Source organism: Eleginops maclovinus, chromosome 18 (genome assembly GCF_036324505.1).
Source record: "Eleginops maclovinus isolate JMC-PN-2008 ecotype Puerto Natales chromosome 18, JC_Emac_rtc_rv5, whole genome shotgun sequence".
Lineage (NCBI taxonomy): Eukaryota > Metazoa > Chordata > Actinopteri > Perciformes > Eleginopidae > Eleginops > Eleginops maclovinus.
This window is the reverse complement of record NC_086366.1, coordinates 4,579,602-4,593,020: the sequence shown is the minus strand read 5'-3', so window position 1 is coordinate 4,593,020 and position 13,419 is coordinate 4,579,602. Positions and strand designations below refer to the sequence as shown.

At 44.8% G+C, this 13,419-nt stretch overlaps 1 protein-coding gene across 3 annotated transcripts in view; it reads left to right on the top strand.

The window, feature by feature from the left end:
• Nucleotides 1–13,419, top strand: part of mecom (MDS1 and EVI1 complex locus) — a 153,602-nt gene that overhangs the window by 127,773 nt on the left and 12,410 nt on the right. For 2 of the 3 annotated variants that reach the window (XM_063907698.1, XM_063907700.1), the window contains 7 exons: nucleotides 6,397–6,499; nucleotides 6,596–6,709; nucleotides 7,091–7,202; nucleotides 7,301–7,448; nucleotides 7,573–7,753; nucleotides 11,040–12,417; nucleotides 12,560–12,650. In XM_063907698.1, coding sequence (XP_063763768.1) covers nucleotides 6,397–6,499; nucleotides 6,596–6,709; nucleotides 7,091–7,202; nucleotides 7,301–7,448; nucleotides 7,573–7,753; nucleotides 11,040–12,417; nucleotides 12,560–12,650 — 2,127 coding nt within the window. The remainder of the gene's footprint in view (nucleotides 1–6,396; nucleotides 6,500–6,595; nucleotides 6,710–7,090; nucleotides 7,203–7,300; nucleotides 7,449–7,572; nucleotides 7,754–11,039; nucleotides 12,418–12,559; nucleotides 12,651–13,419) is intronic. The other variant, XM_063907699.1, reaches the window with a different exon arrangement.

Below are 13,419 nucleotides of genomic sequence, written 5' to 3'. Positions count from 1 at the left end.
TCCGCTTGTGTGCATGAACTCTAGAGTGTGTGTGTGTGTGTGTGTGTGTGTGTGTGTGTGTGTGTGTGTGTGTGTGTGTGTGTGTGTGTGTGTGTGTGTGTGTGTGTGTGTGTGTGTGTGTGTGTGTGTGTGTGTGTGTGCACTTATTTATGCTTACAGAGCTTTTATGTGCATTTACTTGAGCGTGTGAAGTGATTCTTGGGCATTTGCACACACCTGTAACTGCATGTGTTTCTACATGAATGCATGATCGTGTGTGGGTGTGTGTGTCTGTGTGTGTGTTTGTCTGTGTGTGTGTGCTCACTCTGCAGGACTGTGAATTGTTCATTGCGGTTCAGATGACTCCCCACGCTCCTCATTCAGAGCTGGAAATGTTAAAGCACACAGTACCTTACTCCAACAGGTTTTTACTGCCTCTGAGAAGTGCTGAGTCTAAACCGGGCCTGAAACCACACATGACGCAGCCGCACATCACCAGCTTTCCACCGACACAGATACCCAGGGGCTACAACATATTACTCCTCCTGTTAAATCCTCCCTCAGAACCAAATATAACCAGCTCTCCTCGCTGCCTGCCATCAGCCCCGATGACTTGTTGCGTGATTTATACGAAGACAGTGTCTCACAACCGGAGCAGTTTCCAGGTGTGCCGGTCGTTATTCGGTCCTGGTTCTTTTCAAGCACCAATTTAGCCCCTGCCAGCGTGAGACTGGAACTGGCCTCTTATTTCTGACCCAGTTCTGTTTATCGTAAAACTTTATGACCAATCTCAGGAGGGTGAGGCAGTGAGGGAGGAATGAATAAGTGAGGAAAGAGAAGGAGGAAAAAGCCTGTTTTGTTTCTTTTCCTTTCTCTCCTGCAATTCATTCCTGTCTACTCAGCTTTAACACAATGGCAGAGCAAATCAATGAACTCAAACAAATGGATTCTGTAAATGTTAACAAAGTGTTTGGTATTTGTGGTATTTTATCATGTACAGTAGAATCAATTATCTACAGTCGTTGCAACTTAAACTGATTTACAATCTTGCAAACGTCTTTATTTATATCTATTTAAACAACAACAAATATCTTATTCTGAAGTTAAATGTAAACTAACATTTGGAAAGTGACTTAAATGGCTAATTGTGTCCCTCTAGATCTCCAGCTGCGTTAATTTAACGGGACTCGAATTAGGGATTTTATTTGTTTTCTCACGGAAGAGAATTAGCTTTACATTTAGTACATTTGAACAAGAACAGGCTTCATTCGAATGACCTTTACGTTTTATTACTTTTCATATTTGACACTGCAGAGTGGAAAGAAACGGAGAGGAAGGAGATGGCAGGTGTCGCAGTCTGTGAGTCACGCTCAAATCTATAATTAACTCAGCGTGCTTTAACTCCAGGATCCAGTCATAATAAGAACAGCTCTTGCAAAAATGATGGTTTAACACGTTTTCTTCATTTTGGCTTCAATTAAGAAAACAATAATTATTTCACATTCAATTTCTCTCCCAAACTCCCCCCTCTGCTTGAAACACCCCAATTGGACTCCTTTTACTTTCGGAACATAGTGACATCACTGTGTTACACTCGCGCTTCTATTTGCTCGTGCTCTAACTCATTGTACGTGATAGGCTAAGGGGCGGGACATCTCTTAACGGTTGATCAATCACAACAGAGCCGGCCAGCTAACCAATCAGAGCAGACTGGGCTCTGGTTTCAGACAGAGGGTGAAAAGAGGAATATGAGAAAAATAAAGAGATTATTGAACATCAAAGAAAGTAAACATGTCACAGTAGAGGCACAAAATACAAATGTGAACTTGGAAATGAGCTTAAGAGGGCCCCTTTAAGTCCTTTAACTTGCTGTTTGTATCTTAATTTAGCCGTTGATTGCTCCTACAACAGCCCCCCCCCTGATATCCTCGTTTGTTTGCTGATGCACTGAACTGAAGCACTTCTAGCACAGATCCTAAGCGTGTTTTGTCGTTAGGATAATTAGGGCAATTAGCGCTGAACAAACCCCTCCGCCGCGCTCCTCACCCTACCGACTCAATTGAAAGGAAAATGGATTAAATGTGTAATTAACATCATCCAACGAGGCCCTGAAGAGCCTTTCATAAGACAGTGCAGAGCGATATGAGCGTTAATCTCTTCCTATTGATTCTCACTCAGTATATATCGAGCGGGATGGAGTGGCTCGGGGGCATTTTAGCGAAACACTGCCAGTCGTTCATTATGTAAATACACAGGAGGTGGGGAATCATGAAGTGATTATAACTCAGTGAGATAACCGCTCCAGGCTGCTATGAAAGATGCATAAGAATCATTGTGGAAAGAGAGACACACTTTCCCAGGGAAAACCATAACTGTACTTAAGATGATAGCTTTAGTCACCAGTTAGTAGGTCACAGGGGAAAGAAAATCAGGACCCAAATGCAGAACTAAAGAGTGGAAGCAGGTATAAAAGTATGAAACAGAAAGACAGCTTTATTAAATGAAAGCTGGTACAGAAGAAAGGCACAAGAGGAAAATCCAGGATGTCCAGAAAGATTGTCAATGAACTAAGAGAGGACAATAGGGAAGATACAAGGAGAAAAATATATTTTGAAATAAACAAGAAACCAAAACTAAGATTGTGACAAAGTTCCTGCTTACAGACAATATTCTACTTGTTTGAATGATCCTTGAAAAGATCACACAATGAGCATTTTATTATATTTTTCAATGACATTGTTTTGAAAATGATTGTTCCCCTAAATATTGCGAAACATATCGCAGTCAAAATAATTGCAATTAACTGTTTTCTTCCTAATCTTGCAACCCTACTCATAAGGTCCTTTTCTCACAGCTGATTAAAAGAACACGTTGGCTTCCTTACATGTTCGTCTATTTGCTGGATCCAGTTGGACATAATCCTATCTTAGCATCTGTTGCTATTAGAGTCTCAACATAGTTAGTTTAGAGGCCAGATGAGGGTCGCTGCCCAACTTATGGTACGTGTTGCGTTACCCTGATTGCTACAAAGAGGTTGCAACCCCTGGAAGTGCAGTAGATACCTTGTAAATACTGGAATTTCTGTATTAAAAAAATGTTGTTTTCGAAGATGCATCTTCCTTTTCCCGTAGATGTAGACGTTAATACAGCTTGAGGTATTGAGAGCAGACTGAGAGCTGGTTGTGGCAGGACAGCAGTGAATGGCATACCTGTGGAGTGAGCTGTGGGTGAGCGAGGAGTCAGCCAACAGGGTGCGACCAGTGGGGAAAATGTGACCGTGTTTACTCTGCTAATGACTAATGGTGTCAAGGTAACGACGCGGTCCGGTTATAGCCTTTGATCCTCTCGTATTCGTAACCTTTGACAAACATGAGCGGGAGAGATAGTGGGTTCATACGGACAGATAGAGAATAACTGATAATCAGTCAGTGAGGAGAGTAGTTTTCCATTGCATTTGTGATTGATGTACAAATGTAAGGTGTGTTCATGAATTAGAAATTGCTTAAAATGTTCTTAAATCATGTGCTTTTTGAGTTTTAACCAAAGAGGTCCTTGGTGCCGAGGTCTTTTTGCTTTCTCAGTGTGAACTTAGACACCCTGGCTATCTTATCTACAGAAAAACCTGTTGTTTTAAGCAACTGCTTGGCTGTCAATGTGTGTTACTTGGTGTGTTAGACATGTTAGGGCTGACCCTCTGGGAATCAAACACTGCGCCCTCTGTTCTGCACACTCTATTTGTTGTGTGTGTGTTTTTTATTGTTTATCTGAGGCGAACCCTCTGGGAATGGGTGGAGCTTCTGGGGGAATTCCCCTCACAATCGTCCTCAAAACACCTCGTTTTTTGAAGCACAGAGAAGGTTTTTATTGATCCCAAAAGATGGAAGCTCACTATTTCTTTATCTTATTTGTAAAACATTCTCAAATTATACACTCCTCGTCATTGCTCTGAACCATGAACTTGTACTCTTGCATTTATGGACAAAGTGGTTTTGACAGTGTCCATTAATTTTTATGTTCCGAGGCCTCGGTCCGCGCCCTGGTAACTTTCCAGAGAGCCTCCCTCCTTACCTCCCTCCTTGCCTCCCTCCTTACCTAATCCCTGCTCTCCCTGTATCAGTCTCTGGCAGCGGATCCCCGCAGACTCACACGTCTGTTTGAGCTGCTGCTTGATTGTTTCTGAATCACAATATTTTGCGTGGCCCTGCAGAGGTGACGGGCACAGGAAGCAGTCTGTCTGTTTGTATGGGGTTCCATCCTCGTCCGAGCATGTGTGTGTTTATGGTGTGGAGAGGGGTGAGAGGAGGGGATGTCAGGGATTAGAGCTCTCTGTTCAGTTCCCCCCTTTATACTTTCTTAGAAACAATGTGGGAGCACCAAACATTAAAACAGTTGGCCAACCTTTCCTATACAGAGCGATAAGGGCTGCACAATTAATCAAATTTTAATGAAATATGGAGTAGTACAATATTCATGTGGCAGGAATCACACTATTTGTTATTTATTTTTAATTATTAGTTCATTAACAATGCAATTTAGTAGACATTTTGCGTAAAAGTGCCAGATTTTTTTCCAGTATTTTTCATCTGTTGTCCCTGGACAGGTGTTAAAGCTCTACCCTTCAAGCACATTTAATGTAAAATAACAATACAGTAAGAAAAACATGCAACATATATGCTTATAAAGGCCAAATATAGGTCTAAATATAATTTGAATAAAGTATTTTGGAGCTGCAGAGATACACAATACAAAATATTGTCTACAGACTTATTAACGACATAAAGATTTGCTTTAAAAAATGACACCGAAATCCATTTCATGTATATATTTTCAATGATAATGAGAGAAATGATGCAAAATGACCAATTCCTCCAATATCCTGAATCATATCCTAATTTTAAATGTTTCATTTGCTCCATTTTTATTTGTCTTTTATTTTATTTTGCTATATAATGTGTGTTTTAAAAGCGCTAAATAAACACAATTTATTGATGTTATTATTACTATTAATTGCAATCGCAGTCAAAATATTACTTTCCCGATCATAAAGAGGTTAAAAATGCAAAATGACAACAAGAATATTTTTTGGATTACATTTAGCGGTTATGTAATTAGCTGGTTTATCCCTGTAATGGGAGTCAGACTGCCTCCCACTGGATTTCATGGCTGCTAAGTTCCTTTAATTTAAATCATACCTTCATGCTTTACCACTAAGCTGCATCGGTTACTCCTCAGTTATTGACATGCCACAGTCTTTATTATTCCTTAATCTCCCTCTACCCTGCTGACTGAACTTCCTGTAAGACACAGCGGAGCCCCCAAGACATATGTACTGTCATATTTATGAATACATCTTTGGCCAGAAGTTAGAACAATGACACAAACATTTATAGCGCACTCGACAGAATGCATTATGATCTTTATTGTGACTGAGATATTTATCATGAGTCTCCGCGGAGCCGACGGTCTCTTAGAAATGCTCGCCAGGAATTCAGTCGCGAAGCGGTGTACCTGTGACCCGTGCCTTTCCCAGAAGCCCCCCCCCCCTCCTCCCTATTGCATTTTCTAATAGATTCCCCCATCATCATTGTCACGTTGACGTGGCGGAGGAAGGTAATATGTTAAACCTCCGACGCATGCCAAAAATAACGCCATGCCTGATTGTTTGGAGGAGAAAGGCCATTGTGTGTCCATGGGAAGCACTGCAGTCCCAGGGTCTCTCAGCTGATTCTTTAGGACCACTGAACCCCCCCACCCTCCCCAACCAACCAAATAGCTGCAATGACTGCAATAATACCTGCTGACCTGAGCCTTTAAATGGACATTAAGAAAAGTTGATTTAGATGGAATAAACTAGTTTAAGTTCTGTGAATCCTTTGTTTGTGTGAGTGTATGCAGAATATATGAGACAGTGTATTTATTTTACAGCATTTGCTTTGATGTTGTTTTTATTAAGATGAATGTCGGACATGATTGAGAATAAGATAACCCTGAATTTAATCCGATGGGGAAATTCAGATTTCCACTCTCTTATTGTATACACACATTACAAATACACACATGCATTGGATTTACTATAGTGGTTTGATCTCATATGCAAGTTACACGCGTTTAGAGAGGTGACAGAGCGGACTTGAACCAATGACCATTCAGTCCCAAAGCCAAGTCCTTAGAGACTGAGCTACTGCCGCCCTAAACCGGGAACCTTTTGCGTATTAAACAAATGGTTAGTTGCCAGTTAATGAGGGTGTGTATTTCCATTCATTCTCCTCAGTTTGTGGTGGTAGAAATATGACATGCTTTGTTTAGCAGAGTTAAGGTCAGAACTAAGAGTGACAAAGAGACTTCTGCTGGTTTGAAAGTTGCATCCTAAGTGTGATATAAAAGTTTGATTTGAATCTCCCTGTGTTTGTGTTGCAGATCTTCTACAAAGCCACCCGAGAGATTTTCCCCGGTGAAGAGCTGCTACTTTTCATGAAGGCTGAGGAGTATTCATGTGACATCATGCCTCCTGATATTCATGGTCAGCACCACAAACACACATCTCTCCACACTATACCTCACATAAATGCACAACATGCTAAAGTTTCTCCCTCCCTCCCTCCTCCCCTGGCTACAGAGGAGAGGCAGTACCGCTGTGAGGACTGTGAGCAGCACTTTGAGTCCCGCAGCCAGCTAATGGACCACCAGAAGCAGCCGTGTGGGATGCCCCCCTCCTCCTTCCTTAACCCAGGTTAGCATTTTATTTTTAAATAGACAGACCATTGTCATGCCATTGTAAGAAGAGCAACAAGTAGGATGTGTAACAGAACTTGGACTGAAGAGACTGAAAATGAGATAATGATGACAATGGAGCTATGAATATCATTACGTTTCCTCCATATCTTCTATGGATATGTTGTTTTAAAGAAAGCAAACTGTCTACTTGTAGGTACTTGTGCACAGACATGTGGGTCTCTGACGGGCCTACCAACACACAGTCTGAAATAAGACACACTATTCTATTTTTGTGGGCTAAAACAATGGGATTCAACAAGTGATTTAGATTTGGTTCCCCTTCCTTTGTCACTTTAAGAGTCGTTGTGCTAAAAAAACATTCTTCTGATTCATCCAGAGGGGGACAGTGACATGCAGGACCAAGAACCTGAAGACCTGCGATCCCTCCACATGTCCCACGGCCTACACGAGTGTAAGGAGTGTGACCAGGTGTTCCCCGATGTCCAGAGGTGAATGAACAGCTGACAAACGCATCATGGAGTCAGAAGGCCATGCAACTCAAAGCAAAATGTCTAAATCCTCCTTGTTGTTGTTCTGTTTCCTGCAGTCTGGAGGCCCACACTATGTCCCACACTGACGACAGGGAGTATAAGTGTGACCAGTGTCCCAAGGCCTTCAACTGGAAGTCAAACCTGATCCGGCATCAGATGTCGCACGACAACGGCAAGCACTACGAATGTGAAAACTGCTCAAAGGTAGAGTGATGACCTTTGGAGGGGAAATTGAATTTGTGTGTTTTTTTCCTTGGAAGTTTTTGCTTCCCTTTTGCAGAAGCACATAGTAAATCCCCCCCTGTGTCTGTGTGGTTCCTTCCCCCAGCAGGTGTTCACAGACCCCAGTAACCTGCAGAGGCACATCCGCTCGCAGCATGTGGGGGCGCGGGCCCACGCCTGCCCCGACTGCGGCAAGACGTTCGCAACATCTTCAGGCCTCAAGCAGCATAAGCACATCCACAGCAGTGTCAAGCCCTTCATGTGTAAGTCACTAAGACCCTACCTATGTAAGTCTCCTCAGTACGTTACAATAACCATAATATGATTGTCTTATAGATAAAACTGTGATGTTACTGCAAAAATACCGTTGTATCCTTCCTCAGCTTCTCCTCAAGAGTCATGTAATGTCTCACAGGAAGTACACATGGGATGATGTAGCATCAGTTAAATCTGAATCAGCACGCATTGTGATGTTAGCATTGAGCTAGCATGTAATGTGACTCAATCCCATTGGTCTAACTGTTCCTCTCACAGTGACCCACCTGCTAATGTTGCTTTCTCTTTCACACACACACACTCACACACACACATTCACACACAGTTTATTCGCAGCTCCTCGCTAAATGCTAATTCCTGCCAACACATTTTGACCTTTCACATTATCACCACCTCACACCGCAGATCTGATCTCCTTCCCCTAAAGCGTTATGACCTTCACCCTTTGCCCCGTCTCTCTTTCACTCACCCCCTCACACCACTCTCGTAGAAACCCACACACACTCACACATTAACACACGTATTATATACACACACAGGCCGGAGTGACTGCATCGCTCCGCTGCAGACCTCTGACTCCCCTTTCCTCTCCTCCTCTCTCCCTTACGCCACATGCACCATTCCTCACAAATAGCAACCACATGTACAGCCCTCTTCCCTCCGAATGGGAGTCCATTTGCTGTAATCAGCAGAAAATATGCAGGTTTAAAAACAACTAATAGCTGTGTGAAAAAGAGAAAAGAGAGAGCCTCAAATATGACGTCTGCCGGGGAGAGACCATGTGTGTTTCCGGAGTGTTTGTTTGTGCGAGTTCCCTTGAAGGACGTGTTTTGGACAGTGTCTGTTTGTATGCACGCGATGTGTCAAGGATGTGTGTGTGTGTGTCTCAGAGCTTCTCTAAGAAAGGGAAGCACTCGGGCCTGCGGGGGTTATTCATTTCGGCACTCTAGCCGTCACTTAGCCACCGCCCTCCTCGCAGGAATGTGTTTATAATGTTTAGTTTTGGTTTAATAAAAGTTGACCAATACACACGCGCAGAGAAGCAGATCTGACACTCAGTGTGTCACGCGTGTGTGTTCTTGGTCTGTAAATGTCACAGCTACATGATTTATGATGCGAGGGTTTTTTCATGTAGTTTGCTCAGGCTGTAAAAACACACACAATGAGAGGGATGGAAGATACACACCAAGTACACAAATTCCTTTTGTTACTTACATTTGTAATGAGACCTACAGCCAAACAGATGACTTTGAATCAGTTTGAAAAGTATTCACATTCATTTTGTCTTCATCTGTGTTGTGCAAGCTTCCAAGAGAGGAAACAACATGTGCAATATCAAAGGAGTCATTTTGTTTTCCCAGATGTTTCAAAAATGTCTTCAACTACCTTTATACCCTGATTATATCCACCGAAGCCAAGCCACAAATACAACTCATTTCAATTTAGTTTTCTGGATCTATTCATTGAAATAAGCTTCTTTTTTATATATATAAGATCACATTCTCTCTTGGCCCGAGCAGCAGTCCTTTCTGGCGTTCCTCTTGGGTGTTTATTTAAATCTGTTTCCACAATACTTTTTTTTTTCCCGGCTCTTCCTCCCCATCTACTTAAATTGCCTCTTGTGCACCTTGTGGCTGGAAGGCATCCAAAGTATGCAGAAGTGTAATCACACTGTGAGCCTAACCACTTCCTTCTCCTCGTTTTGAGGATCTCATAACAAAGTGAGCAAAATCAATCATCCAGAGCTGCTCCTAACTGCTCTCTGGTATTGTTGGGGGATCAAAGCCCTTTTTTTAACGACAGCTGCGTTGTAGCTGATCTGCAAAATATCCTAAAGTTTAAGCACGGGTCAAGAAAGAGGAACATCTTTCCCAAACTGCATTCTTGACTTCTTTAAAAACAGGAAGGCTGTTGATTTAGTAGTTTTGGACAACAAGGCAAAGTGCTTTACATAAAACATTTAAGAGGCCCTATTATGTTTTTGGGGTTTTCCTTTTTCCTGGTTTGTGTGCATGTAAATGGTCTGCAAAGGCTAAAATCCCTGTGTTCCTTCCAGAGAGATTTTTTTCTCCCACACACTCCCTAAAAACCACCTCTATTGGACCCCTTAGTTTACTTCCAGAACATAATGACATCACTATATAACACTCGCACTTCTATTGGCTTGCGCTCCAACAAATTGTACGTGATAGGCTAAGGGGCGGGACATCTGTAAGTGTTTGATCAATCCCAAAAGAGCTGGCCAGCTAACCAATCAGAGCAGACTGGGCTCTGGTTTCTGACAGAGGGTGAAAAGAGGTGCTGCGACACAGAGAGTATGAGAAAAACAAAGAGCTTTTTGAACATTAAAGCATGGAGACATGTCCAAGTAGAGACATTAAATACAGATATGAACCTGAAAATGAGCAGAAGATATAATTGTTAATAAAAAGCAGGAGCAAAATGAAAATTGTTCTTCAGAAAAAGAAAAGAGCGTGGGAAAAAAATAAGTAAATGGCCATTATCCTCCTTTGCACATTCGTACAAATCATCCAATGGTAGTAGATAATGTTGACAGACTCATAATGGCGTAGATAATGTTGGACGGTGGGGTTTTGTGTTAGGGCCGGGTGTAGCCACTGTATGTCATCCAGGGTCACTCAGAGCAGGACGACAGGGACCCGGCGGTGGGGACAAGGTGAGGGGGCTGTGAGGGGGTGACAGGGAGGCCCAGGACGGGGTGGGGGGAGTGGGAAGAGGGGCAGAGGACGTGAGACCTGTCCCTGGGAACCGGACTGCAGGATAGGATTCATTCAACTCCGCTTCCTTCACAAACTTAAAATAGAGCCATTGTATTGCGCGCGGCTGAGAATGTGTATCTGTATGTCTGTGAATATTTCGAGAATGTGCGTGTGTGTGTGTGTGTGTGTGTGTGTGTTGTGTGTTGTGTGTTGTGTGTGATTGTTTATGGACTCCCTGGGAGCGTCCCTGGGAGGACAATGGGCCTGGAGATGCCTGGGAATTTGGTTTGATGTGCAGGTGATGAGTGGCAGCCACTGACTCACACCGTCCACCAAACAGATTCGCCTCACAATGCCAGGATCTGGACACGCCTCTCCTTCTTATTTTTGCTGGAAAACTTGTCAGAGGACTGATGGGAACAGGAGAAGATCATTCATACTGTACTTCCTCTGCTTTAGCCTGCCTGAAGCTTGCTGACTAGAGATGTCATTATCTTGTGATGTAATTGAATATGTGTGTAAGGGGGGGGGTTGGTGCGTACTGATACGTTGTGTTTCTGTCTCTGTGTCCCTGCAGGCGAGGTCTGCCACAAGTCCTACACCCAGTTCTCTAACCTGTGCCGCCACAAACGCATGCACGCTGACTGCCGCACGCAGATCAAGTGTAAGGACTGTGGGCAGATGTTCAGCACCACGTCTTCCCTCAACAAGCACCGGCGCTTCTGTGAAGGGAAGAACCATTTCACAGCGGGGGGATTGTTTGCCCAGGGTATGCCGCTCTCTGGCGCCCCTGGTTTGGACAAATCAGCTCTGGCGATGGGCCATGGTGGTGCGGGGCTCGCTGATTACTTTGGGGCAAGTCGGCACCACAGCGGGCTGACCTTCCCCGCCGCACCGGGGTTTCCTTTCAGCTTCCCCGGCCTCTTCCCCTCTGGACTCTACCACCGGCCTCAGCTCATTCCCGCCAGCTCTCCTATCAGACAACCCGTCCACGCACCTCTCCCTGGGCCGGAGCTCAATAAGAGTCCACTGCTGCCTCCGAGCCCTGGACTTCAGGAGTCCCGGGAGCTCCTTAAAGCTCTCCGTAAAGATGGTGGCAGTCAAATGGCAGGATTGGAGCGCCATGGCCAGAGCTCCTCGTCCTCCACGAAGCAGCGGAACAAGCAGAGCGACCTGTCAGAGAGCAGCGACCTGGACGACGTCAGCACGCCCAGTGGGAGCGATCTGGAGAGCACATCGGGCTCAGAGCTGGAGAGCGACATGGACAGTGAGAGGGAGAGGGGGGCTGCTCGCGAAAATGGCAAAGGCCCCAAGAGGAAGGCCAGTGAAGGAGGCCTTCAGTGCCCCAGCCTGACAGGCAGCAGTGCTGCCAAAGACTTACCAGGCCCTTCCCTCCTCCCACCCTCGCTGGACGAGCACACAGCCGTAACGGGCGCTGTGAATGACTCTATTAAGGCCATCGCCTCCATTGCTGAGAAGTACTTTGGCTCCACAGGGCTGTCCGGTCTGCAGGACAAGAAGGTGGGATCCCTGCCCTACCCCTCTATGTTCCCGCTGCCTTTCTTCCCAGCTTTTTCTCCCCCAGTTTACCCTTTTCCAGACAGGGACCTCAGACCTACAGCCCTGAAGGTCGAGTCGCAGTCTCCACCAGAGGACAGCAAAAAGGCCCCGGCCAAGTCTGTCACCGAGTCACCGTTCGACCTCACTACTAAGCGGAAGATGGAGAAGTCGGCCACATTTGCCCCCTCCAAACCCGGGGCCTCCCACTCCAGCGGTCAGGACCAGCCTCTGGACCTGAGCCTGGGGGGTCGGGGACGAGGAGGAAACGCAAGAGACGAGGAGACGAGGGGCAACATGGGGTGTGAGGAGGAGAAGGTTGTGGTGGAGATCCCGAAAGCTGACACCTCCCTGCAGCACGCCAGGCCCACCCCTTTCTTCATGGACCCCATCTACAGGTATTGTTATTCCCAGTAGCTTTCCTAACCATGATCACAGCAGTGGCACATTAAGTGAAGACGTTTTCAGGATGCTAAATCAGTGAATACAAGTGTGCTAGTGTTTGGTGTTGTACATGCGTTAAGAGAAATCTATTATTAGCAGGGTTGAGAAGAGGAGGATGAGCGATCCGTTTGAGACTCTGAAAGACAAGTACATGCGACCAGCCCCCGGCTTCCTCTTCCATCCACAGGTATGTTCTGACCGGGGGATTAACGGGATCTCGGGGCATTTAGAGCAAATATAACAAGATGGCACACACCTTGGTTGTCGTAAATCACACACTCTCTTATTTTACAATTGATTTGAAGGATATTAGAAGCCTTTATTGACCCCCAAAATTGACCGAAGCAACCCTAATTTTCCTGGATCAGTCATGCATGTTTAAAAAGCTGAAATCAAGGAACCACGGCTACATCACTGCTCAACCTCACAAGTTCAACCCTAGGTTCCTCTATCTACAGATGTGACAGCAGCATGGCGTTAAAACAGTTGGGATAACATTACAACTCTTTCTATAATTCAGAATGATTGTCCAAGGCTGACCAAACTGGATTACTGGGGATTAGCATGCGGCTCCGGCCTTATCCACACTACTGCCTGTTAAAGCCCATAGTTGGCTATCTGAAACAGATGTGGCAGAGGGAAAAGGGCACTCTCTTGACACATCTTCCCATAACATGTCTCTAATCACAATGTAAAAAAGATGATATGCTCTTTAAAGTAGCGATTTCTGCCCCTGGGCTCTGTGTGCCAGTGTTTTCCAGGGTTAGACTCCATATATATAAATGTGTGTGTGTGTGTGTGTGTGTGTGTGTGTGTGTGTGTGTGTGTGTGTGTGTGTGTGTGTGTGTGTGTGTGTGTGTGTGTGTGTGTGTGTGTGTGTGTGTGTGTGTGTGTGTGTGTGTGTGTGTGTGTGTGTGTGTGTGTGTGTGTGTGTGCATTGTGCCCATGACGTGTTG